We start from the raw sequence: 15,278 nt of genomic DNA on the forward strand, positions 1-15,278 counted from the left end.
ATAATATAGTATCAAGGCCTTGCTTGACTTTATATCTTAGCTTTATTCTTAATATAATAATTGTTTTTTTTTTAAATTAATGCATTAAATTACAATATGTTAAACCCAATCTCCACAAGTTTGAAGAGCATATAAATTTGTTTGATTAACATTTAATCTACTACACAAAAAAGATGATAAAAATAATGTACCTAATGACAATTGTTAATAGCGCAATATTGTGGTAAGGCATCGCAGGCTTCATTTCTTCAAAAAGATTCACAACTTCCACAGCAATAAATATATCGATGATGTGATCGAAGTTTATTAGCTGTTGTGCGATGCAAATAATACACGTTTAGCAGCTGCTGCACTCAAAATATAATATAACAAACCTCCTTTTTTTATCAAGTATGTACATATACTTTATTTGAAATATAATCGAAACATAATTTAGAACAACATATATATATATATATGTATAATTATCGTTTTACATCTCTTTATGTACAGTAACACTATTGTGGCCGATAATTATTATGCACGTCTCACATATGGATGCGCACACAAGTTTTATAGGATTTAATTAACTATACTTCGATCCTTCCAGCGCGAGAATTAAATAATTTAATGTTCACGGAATAACAATCGTGAGGGTAGTTTAAAATTTAATGACGCTTGTAATTTAATAATATCGCACAATTTCCAAATTATTGATAAATATATACTGGAGCGAGCTGAAGAGTACACTATCGGGTAAAAGAGCAAGGATTAAGTGACAACTGGTGTAAACTTCCTGCTTAGTTCTCGTAAAATCGAATTAGAATGTCCAATACTATTTATTAAAGTATTTATCTTTCTACGCCACATTTAAGAATATAACGAGGTGCTTGAAGGATTGACGCGAAGGTGATCGTAATTATTTCGCGTGCGGACAATTACTTTTCTACAAGATCGAGACGATAAATTGATATTTTTCTGTTGTGCGAAAATGTTCAAATGTTTATTATCGAAAAGTCAGAGTGCTAACAAATATGCGTGCACGTACTTTATTATCGCTGCCAAAATTGCGAGAAAATGAAGTAAAAGAGAAGAGACGGTATCAAGAGAAACACGGGTAGAGAATTAAGCCAGATAATACAATAAACGATAATCGAACGGGCGAGTAATATCTCAGAAAAATTCGTCAGTCATCTCTGCGAATCGCGTCGACATAATTTAGTAATCGAATCAATAGTCATCCAAATACGCATCCTTCGCCTCATCTATTCGCATTCTTCCTTTGCGCGCATGGACAGAGTTGTAGGAAGGATGTACCTCATTGTAGGAAGGCTAAAATGAAGAAAAAGCCCATCAATTAATTTTATTTAAATTAATGCGTATTGATTAATCTAAATTAATCAAAATTAATTCGTGTTTGCTTTAATTTAATTATTATTTTTACTTTATTATATATACCTGAAGGTATTATTCTTATTAGAATTTATTAAAATTTATAAGGTAAATGGAATATTCGAATTATGAATAAATTTCAATAGAAAAACGAAAAGAGAGATATGTATAACTATCCTGATAGCAAAACATGAAAATAGATTTTGAATAAAGCCTGCTATCAATTTTTGATTGCAGAAAGACAACAAATTGTACATAGAATTTGTATTATCTCACATAGTCAGTAAATTGCTGTCAGAAATATGACAAAGCCTGCTAGACTATGCCAGCAGATTGATAGCAGAAACCGGACAAAGTCCTGCATAATTTGACGGCTTTTTGATAGCAGATTGAGAGCAGATTGAGAGTAGAATCTGATTCGAGTAAATTCTGCTCCAATTTCTGCCACCAATCTACTGGCATAGCCTGTCAGCGGGTGTCTGTCAGCGACAAATCCATAGCTAACTGCAGACACAAAAAGTCATGGTTTTGTCCTTTTGATCCCAAATTGCTAACATTTTGCTATCAAGAAATAATTATTTGATTTTATAATTTATTCCTTTTTTTAAATCCTTTTTCGGATTTAATCCTTTTTAATCTTTAATCTTTAGATATTAATAAGTTAAACTTTTTTAATATCCAACAAATTTTAATTATCCCGCTTAGTTTTTATAAAAAAATAATTTTTGAAATATTGAACTAGTTATATCTTTGTATCTTATTTAGAAATAGGTATCGCAAAATGAGAAGAAATCGGTCTAATTCGATCAAAACGGATAGAAGTTAAATTAAATTCCTCTTCTTTCACTTTCTCTCTTTGTTTTTTTTTCTCTCTCTTTCTCTTTATTTCTTTCTTATTTATTGTGTTCTAATTTTGCTAGTCCAAGTAACGAAAGAAAAACTTTTACTTACTTCGTCGAGAACCGCAAAAAAGAATTTCATCTTGGGGATTTTGCAATCTTCGCAGTTTGAGCGCATGACTGGCAAGGGTGTTAGGCGCTTCCTCGCCTGTGAACCTCGACATGCCGGATTATAGGGTTCTTGTCTGCAACAACGATCTTGTTTATATCCACGATTCCATTTTTCTTATTATACAAGGAAAAGAAAGAAGTCTGTGAATACACTCACTCGCAATCCACTGCGCCGACCCAGGATTGATAATAGCACAAGAGAATGGCGAAGATAATTAAAGACCGCTGCACAAACGTCTGCAAAGAAATTAAGATTACCTATGAATCTCTGCGTGACACGTAAAAATTATGAAATTATTGTAACAGAGAAACACTTGCAATTCTGCTTCGAATCTTTTAAATCCTTTCGTTTATTAATTAAACTCCCAAGTTATTAATTACTCCCTTAAAACGTCAGAATGTTTGCGCCAGTAAGGATAATCAAGAGTGTCGAAGGAAGAATGATTCGTGCAAAGTTATTGACAAAATTTTAATGAACTCGTAATGAGTTTGCAGCGTAAAGTACGGCAATCAGTGCTAAGCCGATTTAGATCGACGCAGCCAAATTGACATTGTTGAAGCGTTCTTTCTGGAAGCAGAATCGGAAGCAGAACGGATCGTCTGCTAATGAAATATAATTGATTTCACAGGACATGAAAAAGTATCCTTACAAGAAAGCAAAAACGACTCGTCTTAACGAATAACGATAGAAAGGTCAAAGTTCGTTTGCTGGAACTTCATGACCGAACGGCGGATAACAACCATTCTTTCTGACGATCTGGTGCGAAATTGATATTTGTGCAGCCATTTATTTGTCGATATGGCGAAAACGACACAATAAATATGGCCAATTCATGTCGGCCAATTTGCAGTCGTGTTATATTTCTCTCGGAGAATCTCTCGTTGTAACGGCTGCAAAGGTTTGCCCACGCTTTCTGGACTTTACTCGATTTTCCGCTCGCGATTGTACAGACAAAGGGAAAAGGTCGGTGAGCGAAGTTATCAGATGAATTTTGAAGGCGTGTGCCACCCTGTGTTCCACATTTCGTATACAAAGCTAGTCTAATTTTGAATTTCGTTTATCCAATTCCAACGTAAATCGGTCTAATATTTGCGCGATATCATATATTCAACAATATCGCGTTCAGTCACGTTTAGCGCTAAACAGCGCCGATGGCGAGCGTTTTGCCCGCGTTACGTAATAGAGCAACTGATGGACTCTGTTCTGTTGCGTAAAGTTTGCGATCAAATCGGAAAATTATTTGATTGCAACTTAGTTTTAGGCGACGATGTAATCTATATTTCTACAAGTTATGACTCCGGGCCTCTTTTATAACGAAGAGCTCGCGGATCTCTCTTGCAACAGAATCCTTATCACGAAGTATTTATAGATATCAAATAAGCTTTAAACAATCTCTGAATTCCGATTAAGAAAATCCGATTAGAAAAATTCAGTATAATTGTAAAAATTCGTGAAACAACATTGCAGCTTTGTTAATTTAAACTGAACCTCACAAATTATGTGAAAGAAAGTTTTCAAAATTTGTCTTAAAAAACTGAGCAAACAAAATCCTCATATTGGGAGTGTATAAAAAAATTTTTTTTTAAATAATATGAATTATTTTATTATATATTTTTTTTTAATTTTACCAAGAAAGCTTCTTCGGTTAATGATACTCAGAAAGAAAAATATAACAGTGAATTTCATAATAAAAATAAAAGGATGCAACGGGACAAGTCTTTTTTTGCACAAGAATGTTTTACCGCTTTTTATTTTAATACACCATCTTTTCCATGGTTGGTCGAATCCCCATTATTGTCGGTCTTCGGCGTGATTGAACGAAGTTGAACGCACCGATCACGTAGCACACATATCGTAAAGAGTCGTCTCGTAAGAGCATTTTTAGAATACAAGAATGAATTTCCCTCGTTTTCGAATGAATTTCCTGGGGCACCTTTTAAAAGATTATTTCTTGATACTCGTTTATAATCGATCAATGAATAAATAGGTAGCATCTCGCGAGCAGCACGTATTAATTTTACTCTTTTTCTCTTTCTTCTTTTCTCCCTCTATCTCATGAACTTCTGCTCTTACAATGGATTATCTCGAGCGCGAACTTTTTCTCTTCACTATGAATCGACGTACATTTATACAACACGCGCAGCTACTTCCTTTTCTGTGTTAATTTAAAAAAATGATTCTTCGATATACAGTAAAAAGATTTTGATAATTAAACTTTGCGTATATTTTTTAAATTGCTTAATAGTAAACGTGAAAAACGTTTTATAATTCTGCACATTCAACAAATAAATGCTCGACAAATACAAAGCAAAAAAGACTAAAGGTTAACGTCTCCGTTAGAATGTTTCCTTGTCGAAGAAACTCATTAATAAACTCATTCGAAATCGTATGCGAATATGCAATCAGGTACAGTGACAAACGGTAATTAAATCATTTCCAATTGCGTACTTCGCAGAAATTTTAGACTTCCTTCTCTTATTTTACTGTAACATATTTTAATTTCATTATCTATTGATATTCGTTTCTCTTCCTCTGTTTCGTATTTTCAGATCAGCTGCTCTATCAGTCAGCCCTTTTCACGCAATTTTATACTGCTTTTCAAAGAAATACAATTATCTGAGCAAAGTAAAAGAGAATCCAGCAATTACACAAAGTATGCTTCAGCTGTGGAATTATATAAGACGCGATAACAGAAAATGTCAAGCTTTATTAAGAAAGTGTAAGGAAATGTTTCTAACGCAGTCGAACTTTCTTCCCTCTAAAATTACAATTACCTAATTAAAGTAGCTTTGATTAAACACACGTTACATCTAACTCTGATCGGCCATCATTCAAGCTGATTGTAATCGATGAATAGTATTTTATATCTCTTTGCTTCGTATAGAAGGATGATAAGAAACATATTTGGAAAGCTTGATTATTATCACGCGAGAAGTTTCATTGTATAATAACAGTTTAGCACGAACAATATTCTGATAACCAAGATAATTGTTCATGACGCCTCCAGGTATGTTCCCTTGGATGCCCTTTACCGCTTAAGACAATAAAAATACTACGCGGCAAAGAAAATTAAATCTTCACACAAAAATATTCTTGATAAGTTGAAGAGAGCTGCGATAGAATAGCAGATGCAGAAAATGTTATTTCTTTTTTCTTTTTTTCTGCGAGACTTTTTTTATTTTTTTTTTTTTAATTCCTTGTCTATTGACTGAAATATTTTTAATAAACTCTGTTAAAATCGACTGAGAAATGTTCAACATAAATAAACGAAGATCATATTCGGTAAAAACAGGTTTTGATGTCTATAATATTTTTATGTATATTTAATAATATTTATAACGATTTTTTTGCTGACATACTCCTAGTAAATTGTAAAAATTTTTCAGTAATCTATTCTTATGCTTATCTTATTATTAAATAAGTGGGAAATATTGTATATAAAAACGACGTTCATTCATGTTTCATGATTTGATCTACGTATGTAGGTATGATTGTGTGAAATATCATTTGATATTCGCGTATTATAAAATTTATCAAAGAGCTCACTCTCTGAGTGAGAGTAAACAGTACTGACAATGGGGCACACGATAATAATATCGTACACAACCGATTTTAGTTAATTGGTGGCCATCGTAATTGCGGAAATTATGCAAATGGATTACTACGCGTTTAATAAGGTTCGGTTCCCGTAACTCGAAAATCGATTCAATTACACGTAACATCTCGAACATCGAAGATCATCTTTTCACTTAAGAAAATCGTAATTACCAATAAAAATATAATAAAGGAATTAAATACATTATTTTTTTATTATATCATGATATAAAAATCGTTAACTTTACAAAACAAATTTAGAGAAAGTATATAAATAAAGAGAAAGTATAGAGAAAGTATATAAATCCTAGAAAGTACAGAGAAAGTACATAAATCCTAGTTAATTAATTTTGATGAAGTTCTATTATCTTGAATATATCCGAATGATTCAAAGCGAAATACGGATTGCGGATAGTCCAATTGTGTCAAAAGCAAGTATCATGAATGTATTGTTAACTCAATTAGAAAACGACGTTTGTCATGGAGTAACACGGTCTGTAAGAACGCCGCGTTAGTAGGTCTTTCGAATAGAGTCACGTAAACGAAGATAAACGTAAATTAACGCGACATAATCATGATATTTGCGATACTTCTGCCTTGGAGGTGATATTCATTATTAAACAACATGTCGTGCGTAGACAACCTTAATTCGCATCCGTCTTTGTTTGAGATGGCACGATGCCGACCACTCATCCTTATTAATCTAGTTACACAGGACGTGATCTCATTTTTGAAAACAGCGCAGACTTAATTCCCCGTAGTCTTGTTTAGCTTGTCAGCGAAATATTTTGCTGCCACGCAGGATCACGTGGGACGATCTCGTCAGATTTGGAATATTTGTTCTTTGTCAAAAGGTCATAATGGACACGTGGTACATGGATATCTTTCAATCACTGACGAATAATTTAATGTTCGTTATTCGTCCAAGCGACAATTACAATTATCGAATGGGCGAAATACGATCGTAAACTAGTAATGATTTTGACAATATAATCATCATACGAAAGCAGGCGTTTAGGTTTAAGTTTCAACGATAACGTTATCAATTTATAAAAAAATATAATAGTGCATTCTTGCTAAAATTACAACCTTCTTCTGCTATTAATTTACCTTTTCTTCGTATATTTTCTTAGTTATTGTATCAAGTAATAAATTGTTACGTCTATCGCGCCCGACTCGCTTTTTGTATTGTAAAAAAGTGTTACAAAATCAAACATGTAACCGTAAAGAGAAGCGACCTAAATATAAAAGATATTGGTTAATAATTAACATTATTATATATGTTTTCCATCTCATCGCATCATATTAATAATATGGCACGATAATTTCGAAATGAGCAGCACTTGAAAAAGCTTAATATAAATTCGGTCCTATACAAATTCATTAAGCTATCATTTAATTAAGTACCATCGAAAGTCAGTCTGATTAGGTACACCGTAAACAGTAACATATATAACAATTTGCATGCAGGATTCAAATGAATTGTAAACAATATTGCATATATTTGGAAACGAATAATTCGACGAATAATCAAATATGACATTAAGATAGACCAAATATTGTCGTCATATTCAGAGATTTTAAGAGGATTTATTTAGACACATTTAAATTTTGCATTCGCATTTAAATTTGACATTCTACAGAGGGACAAAAATTTCTCTTTGATATTTAAACTTATTATTATAGTTAATTTACAATCCAAATTTTACTTACATTTCATTATGATAAAATCTTAAGAAAACTTGATTCTTTTTTTTTAATAACATCCCAGAATATGCTGTGATAACCAATTTACGATTTTTCATCTACAAATAGATTAAAAATATAGCCGTAAAAAATTAATTTTTTTACGGTTGCATTTTTTATACTATAATCGAAGTTTTTTTCTCCGAAATCTGCAGACTTCAATATCGAATAGATGTATATACAGAGGGTTGTTTTTTACGCGCTTAATATATTCACCCTTATTATTTCTTTGTGACGATATCAATTACCTAGGTCGACAGATTCGTGAACGTACGAATACTCGTTATTTATGAGGGAACCTTATCCACTGTTTGTACATGCTAATGATGGTGGAGTCACACGCGCTTCGCAAAAGTGGATTTATTTAAAAGTTTATTTATAAAGCAAAACGTTGCGTATATGGAAATTGATACAATTTCGTTTTCAGGCTTACTCGCGATATTAAATGCCAACGTTTCACGTGGGGGTTACGTCAAGAAAATTTTTCCGCGCCGCATAAGTTCAATTACATTTTTCTTTTTGCGATGCGATCTCAGCCAATATTGTTTCGCTTTGCAGCGTAATTTACGAAGCCATTATGCTCATCTTCCGTCGTCACGGTGGTTTATTTCCCGCAGAACTCCAGAGAAATAAATTTTTCTCCTGTATTCCGTTTTCGAAAACAACATTTCCTTTCTTAAGTGAATTTAATCGTTTCTCAGACGTTTGCGCTCGCGTAAATAGTAATGAATTCATTTTTTTTCTTTTTTTGGTACGCATTTTTTTTCTTTTTTTGGTACTTATAATTGCGCTTATAAGTGCGGACTTTACTTGCGTGGCGTATCGCAAATTATTTTGCAACGATTATTATTGAAAGAAGAAACCACGGGTTAAAATTTATCGCGTAATATCCCAGATAGCAAGAGATCTACTTGACGTAATTAAATGGTCATTCTTAACGAATCTGACGTCCTATCATCGTAAAAGTGATACGGATTTGTCACAGCCACATAACGTCATATTAACCAATATCGAAAATACGGCATTATTTTCGTATTATTAACGGTATAAATAAATGATATTATTAATTGATCACTAATAACATTACCAATATATCGTCGATTAATCCTTTATCTGACGTCAATAAGTATGACGTTGTAAATACATTATAAATAAATGACGTCATTAATTAGTAAAAAAGATAACGTCATTATTATATCTTAAGTAGACCTTAAATCACATGACGTCAATAATTCAAAATAACTAACTATTGACGTCAAAATGACTACAATTTGTTATCTGGGATAAATCCGCCTCCAACAAAGATTTTAGAAACCCTTTGAAATTTAAAAACAATTTTGTGTTGAAAACAAAAGAATGTAAGAGACAAAAGAAGCAGAGATTGCAGTTAGCTTTTTCTAAGAACTTTAATGCAAAATTTTTAAAAGTTTGCCACAAACGACCTCCATTTTATTTAAAATTGTCAAAGCATCGACTTTTAAGATACTATTCGGTATCATATACGTCCTGCACATTCACTATAAAATATCGAAAACTCAATCAACCCTATCTTGAATTTACCCTTCGTATTTGCTACGACATTTGCGCAAGTGAAAAAAGAAGAGAATGCAAGAAATTCTCTGTTTGAATTCTCAATTTTTGCATAGAAGTACGCTTTCATCTGACATCTTACGTCACCTGATGTGTATAAAAGAGACAGAGGGCAAAGAGAAATAGTACGCGAAAATAGTAAGTACAGCAAGTACAAAGCGTGTTACTGTATTCACAATTCATAAATACTTTACAATTATTCGGCATTCTCTTAAAAAAAAAGAAAAAAATGACATCATCGCAGTTTTTTTCCTAATGATTTGATGCTGATAAACGATCCTCTAATTTAAAATTCAGCCAAATAATCACATGACAGATTCGTTCAATCGCGGTTTTATTAGCGAGTTAACGATACGCATTTGCGTAGGCGTTATCGAGGGAAAAGAAAAACGAGCAAGCATGAGACGGCGAAAGAGATATGGAAAAAAAGGTAAGATCGAGCACAGAGAGAGAGAGAGAGAGAGAGAGAGAGAGAGAGAGAGAGAGAGAGAGAGAGAAAGAAATGAGCTAGAATCGGAAGTGAGGTAGGATAGTGTAACGGGGTGTGAAACCCCCCACGCAGGAAGAGGGTGCACGCGGAGAAAATGAGATGGTCCAGCGGACTGCTCGCTCGCGGATGTGGGACGTCGTGGCGTCTCTCCGTCTGATGGCACACAAAAAGCGTCTTTATACGCTTCTTTCAACACTCCCCTTCTGCTCTATCACGAATTGTCACCGACCGTCACCGAGTCATCCATCGGTTCATTTTTCCCCGTTTTATCATCACGACGCGATTAAAGTCTCGTGGTAGCAGGGAATTCCCATTCCTCGCAATCCTTTATTCAATAATTATCACGAGATATATTTTTCTTTTTCTACCCTTTTATTTCGCTCCACCGCGATAAAGGGTTTGCCCGTGAGTTCTTCGACAAAAATTCCCGTAAATACGAATTATCTGTACCAAATTTTATACACGTGATGTGACGGTAATGTCAGAAATAAGAGATAAGAAAGGATGATATTTAGTGAAATGTCCATTTGCTTTGGTCAGAAATTGTTTCCTCTCAAATGTCAGTCAATCGGATCGTCAAAATGTTTTTCTAAAAAAATGTTTTCGAGTTTTTTGTTTCTGTCTCAGCCGGGATAGAGTCAAATATTATTATTTCACGCCAAATCGTAAAATTGATCCATTTTTGTTTATTGCGTCTACATCGTTAGACGTTTTATCGTTTTAATTTAGTTTACTATTTGACTTGTACCGATAGTAACACACGCAATAGAGACATTCTACGATTAATAGATTAACGTGGAGGCTTAAGAAATTATTATCTTAGAAGAAAAACTTGGCTTGGTGAAGAGAGTATTGTCGGAAATTTAACGTTAAATGAAAATACTTATCACAAAATCACGAAATCGCCGTTTTGTTCACGGTCACTATATACATATGTATCTAACTGGCAGCGAATAAAGAAACTTTATGCATTCTCTGGCGACTACTAGGACCAGACATAATGTCTCCAGCATCCGCAACAGTTACATTTGTCCTTTGATATGTGTACGCGGTTCGTTAGTTCTACTTGACAATACACATACAGTATATCCAACTCGCAAAACTAACTTACAGTTCTGATACGTGACCAAGAAACGCGTATGAGATTTTCATGATAAAAGTAGATTTCCTCTTGCAAAATGCTTGGAAAGCGTGACGCGTGACTAACTCTCGACAATACTATAAATATAAAGTTAATTTAGTAAAAACTTATGAAAAGAAGAGTATAAAAACCACCGCACAAGATATTGTTTGTGATATTTAATTATCATTAATAAAACATTAGACATTTCGGCCACAATCTGGCCATCTTCAGTAAATTCACATATTTTTAAAACGCAGAATTACATATATCTGACATTAAATTCTATCGTTGTGTAATATAACTATGTATAAATGTGTTCTTTCATCTTGTGAAGGTGCAACAATGTTGCAGCGCGAAATGTCGTATTATGAATTATGTAGAACAAGAATTTCCAGATTCTAATTTAAAAAATTAACTTATCATTAATATCTTCTAGTTGACATGTATGAGAATAGAATCCTGTTTTACAGCAAAAAAATGATGAATCTCAAATACATCCTTTACACAGATGGAAATTTGTCGTGACATTGTGTGTTATTATTTGTCATATCATATATGTTAATTGTTTTTGTCATATCATGTATGTCTTTTTAATTCTATTTTTTTAGTTTTAATTCTATTTTTTATTGTTGAAAAGATGAATTTAAGAGGATAACCATTCATTAATAGAGTATGAATTAAGTCAGAGATGTTTTTTTTTCTTGAAATTTTGGATAGGATAAAAGCAATAATTCTATCTAATTGCTCTGGGCAATCTTATCAACAATAAAAAATAGAATTAAAATTTTTAAAATAAAACTTTAGAAAATAGAACGAATTTAGATGAAAATAGTGAGTACAACAATAATGAAAGCGATTCTAATTCTAATTTAAAGAAAAAGTTTTTTATAATACCATATTTAAATAAAGTATCGGAAAAATTTTAAAAACTTATCACATATTCAGGGCTTTAATATCGCTTACAAATCTATAAGATGAATAGATTTATTAAAACTGGAAAAGATCTTTTGTGCGTAAAGAGGACCATTGTGGAGTGGTTTATAAAATAAATTGTTTAAATAATATATCATCTTCTTATATTGGCCAAACAAAAAGGAAATTAAAAACTCATAAATAAAAGAACATAAAGACATAAGAAGATTCACCTCGGAGATGTCAGTGGTTTCACGTCACCAATTGAATGAGATGCACGAATTGGATTGGGATAATATCAGAATTTTAGACACAGAACAATCATTATTGAAAAGAAGAATTTCTGAAATGATATACATAAAAAGTCAAATAAGTAATATCAATAAGCAAAATGACACTGAAGGTTTGCCTGATGTTTATCTGCCTTTTCTAAAGAAAGATCTCTCTCACATTTAATAAATAATTCTAATACAATCTAACTTCAACAATCGAATTTTTGACACATATATATAAATAGTGGTAACATATATGATATGACAAATAATAACACACAATGTCACGACAAATTTCCATCTGTGTAAAGGATGTACTTGAGATTCATCATTTTTTTGCTGTAAAATAGGTAACGATTCTATTCTCAACATGTCGACTAGAAGATATTAATAAGTTAATTTTTTAAATTAGAATCTGGAAATTCTTGTTCTACATAATTCGCAATATGACATTTGACGCTGCAACATTGATGTACGATGCACCTTCAAAAGATGAAAGAACATGTTTATACATAGTTATATTACACGACGGTTGAAAATTTAATGTCAGTGATATATGTAATTCTGCGTTTTAAGAATATTGTGAATTTACTAAAGATGGCCAGATTGTGGCCGAAACGTCTAATGTTTTATTAATGTAATGATAATTAAATATCACAAACAATATCTTGTGCGATGGTTTTTATGCTCTTCTTTTCATAAATTTTGATTTATAAACCACGTTCGTTTTTATTATGTATTTTAATTTAGTAAATAATTATTTACAACTCCGTTGAATATTTTTATTAATGAATTAATATAATCTTATCATAATTTAATAGTTGATATATATAATGCAAATTTTTAAGATGATATTTTTCAAAGATGCCTTAAAAGTTTTAATTACAAATAATACATTTGTTACATTATTTTATATTATAAATTTCAAAGTTTTTTTTCTAAAATGCTATTAGGTGTTGGAATTAATTCGTAGCGTTTTTAATGAAAGAATGTTATTTATTTCACATGAGCATTAAAAAATACATTAATGAAAGTACTTCCCATCACTTGTAAAACGCTACGAATTAATTCCAACACCTAATATATATTACATTTCTAATTGGCAATAATTCGTCATTTTTTAAATTTCATTCTATCGAGCCATACAATATAATATTTTTATAATAAATAATTCGTCATTTTTTATTCAGTTTAACATGTTCACGACAGTATAGCCTGTGAAACATGACATTTCGCATACCATAGAGCACATTGCTACAACGACGATGATATGTCAAACTTGTAGCCTATTCGACAAACTGCTGCGAACGCGATGACACATATTGTCAGAAGCCTGGCTCAATCAATATCCATTTTACGTCAGTTTTTACTTTTGACATGACTCAATTCGCAAAAGTGTTGTAAACCCCATGACAGAACCGTTTTAATGTAACTCTTTCGATCACAAACGACGCAAAGAAATATCCGAGCAAAGAATATATTTATGCAAAATATAGATTTATTTCAATCTGAGATTCTGCAGTACTTCTATCATCCTCAAAATTTATTATTTGTGAATATCAGTTTGTTAAATGTTGAAAAAGAAAGAAATATTTCAACATTTTTGACGCATCCTCGTGGATGCGAACGTGAATAGGTAGAACAGGTAGATGGAACACGAACTTTGTGCGTCATCGCGGGAATAGAAATCAATTTGAAAATCTCGCGTCTAAATTTTTATTGAGGAAACCTTCTTTCTTTCTCTCTTTCTCTTGTTGTTACTGTGAAAATAATTTGGAATCGTTATCGATTCACCACCGAGTGGTGGCTCGATAACACTAATTCAGAAATTTTGCGAAAACACATACATCTCATGCGAATGTACTTTGCGGTGCATCAGCGGAACGAGATGTACTTTTCCGTCCTCGGTTTCAATTGCTATCTCGCTACGAATACGAAACTAAAACTCGAAAGCGCATCCCAAGCATCGTATATCCTGCGTCTGGTCTACAACGCGATCGACGACTAGGCAATCTTCTATAAACAAGCCGCTTCCCGAACTTCTAACCACCAAGCTTTTTATAGCTTTTCAGATTACCGATACCTTTACAACCGTCGTTACATCGCTTAAATCGCGAGTGTTTTAACAAATTGCTCTGTAATCTTATTTAAATTTAAAACGCGGAAAGCCATCTAAAAAAAATAGGGAACACAAGAAACGTCGCACTTTTTTGCGTCGCCGAAAAATTTTTTCCGTCTGCGAAATATTCACTTTTTTTATTCTCTAATCCGCGAAAATTACTCTCAATTGTCAAAATAAATTGCTACGATTACGAGAATAAATTTTTCCTCGCTTCGTTATGCTGTTAGTAAAAGAAGAAAAAAAAAGAAATCGATATCGTTTACGTTTAAATACGACTCGACTGAGCCGATCTTTGTGTCTCTACAAATTTCCATCCTTACAGAGAAAAAAATGAGACATGAAACGCGATTAAAAAAAGAAAAAGAAGGAAAGACGGAGAGAAAGAAAGCGCGCTCAACTCGTAAAATATACATTAGTCAATGACTTTAATTATTCATGAACGATACTCACGACCGTCATCTTGCTGATGAAGAAACCTTTCCCTTTGTTGTCTCTAGCTGTGTAATCACGGTAACACTGATCCGGTCCCGTCTGTCTTCGGGGGCCCGCTTTTAGTCTTCTCTTCCTCTTCTTCACAAGTCGCGGATCTCGTTACAAATGACGATTATCGCCGGGCGATCAGTGGACCGTAGTGGGGATGATTCTCGTCGTGTGGTAGTTGGTAGCAGGGGGTACGTTTTGGTACCGTGAAACAGCCAGAAGAGATCAGAAAGAGCTCTGAGAGGTCAGAGGGCGAATGATTGGTGGTACTCGCGCGGGCTACATTTATACCGCGGGCTCGCTCTCTCTTTCTCTCTCTCTTTCTCTCTCTAGCACTCTCTCATCCCCCTCGCCTCTTTCCTACCCTCTACTCTCTCCTATCCCCCCGTTCTTCGTGGAGCCCGCGGAAGAGCGAGAGCGGATCGGCTCTCTCTGGTGGGCGCCACGTATCCACCACCACCGTCACCGATGAATGTACGCATTCCTCCTCTGCTCGTCCTCCTGCTTGTCTGCATGCGTATCCTGGCACCGTATCCTTTTACGTCACCATCATCATCACAGTCTCCA

The 15,278-nt window shown here is 33.3% G+C and overlaps 1 protein-coding gene across 1 annotated transcript; it reads right to left on the reverse strand.

The window, feature by feature from the left end:
• Window positions 1-265: 265 nt before the first annotated feature.
• On the reverse strand, window positions 266-14,989 carry LOC105144162 (uncharacterized). Its single transcript, XM_011052888.2, has 4 exons — window positions 14,682-14,989; window positions 2,539-2,618; window positions 2,323-2,455; window positions 266-1,311 (listed from the first exon to the last, which is right to left on the reverse strand). The coding sequence occupies exons 1-4, from the start codon at window positions 14,688-14,690 to the stop codon at window positions 1,210-1,212; spliced, it is 324 nt and encodes a 107-aa protein (XP_011051190.1). The 5' UTR covers window positions 14,691-14,989; the 3' UTR covers window positions 266-1,209.
• Between the last annotated feature and the right edge of the window lie 289 nt (window positions 14,990-15,278).

The sequence above is a fragment of the Acromyrmex echinatior genome, chromosome 1, assembly GCF_024713525.1.
Source record: "Acromyrmex echinatior isolate Ae372 chromosome 1, ASM2471352v2, whole genome shotgun sequence".
In the NCBI taxonomy this organism is placed as follows: domain Eukaryota; kingdom Metazoa; phylum Arthropoda; class Insecta; order Hymenoptera; family Formicidae; genus Acromyrmex; species Acromyrmex echinatior.

Bases quoted from the DNA above. Each gene is read 5' to 3' on its own strand.
- LOC105144162 (XM_011052888.2), bottom strand. The intron at 2,456-2,538 runs GTGAGTGTATTC...TCGTTGTTGCAG, and splicing joins GTCGGCGCAGTGGATTGCGA to ACAAGAACCCTATAATCCGG. The intron at 1,312-2,322 runs GTAAGTAAAAGT...TCTTCATTTTAG, and splicing joins TTTTTGCGGTTCTCGACGAA to CCTTCCTACAATGAGGTACA.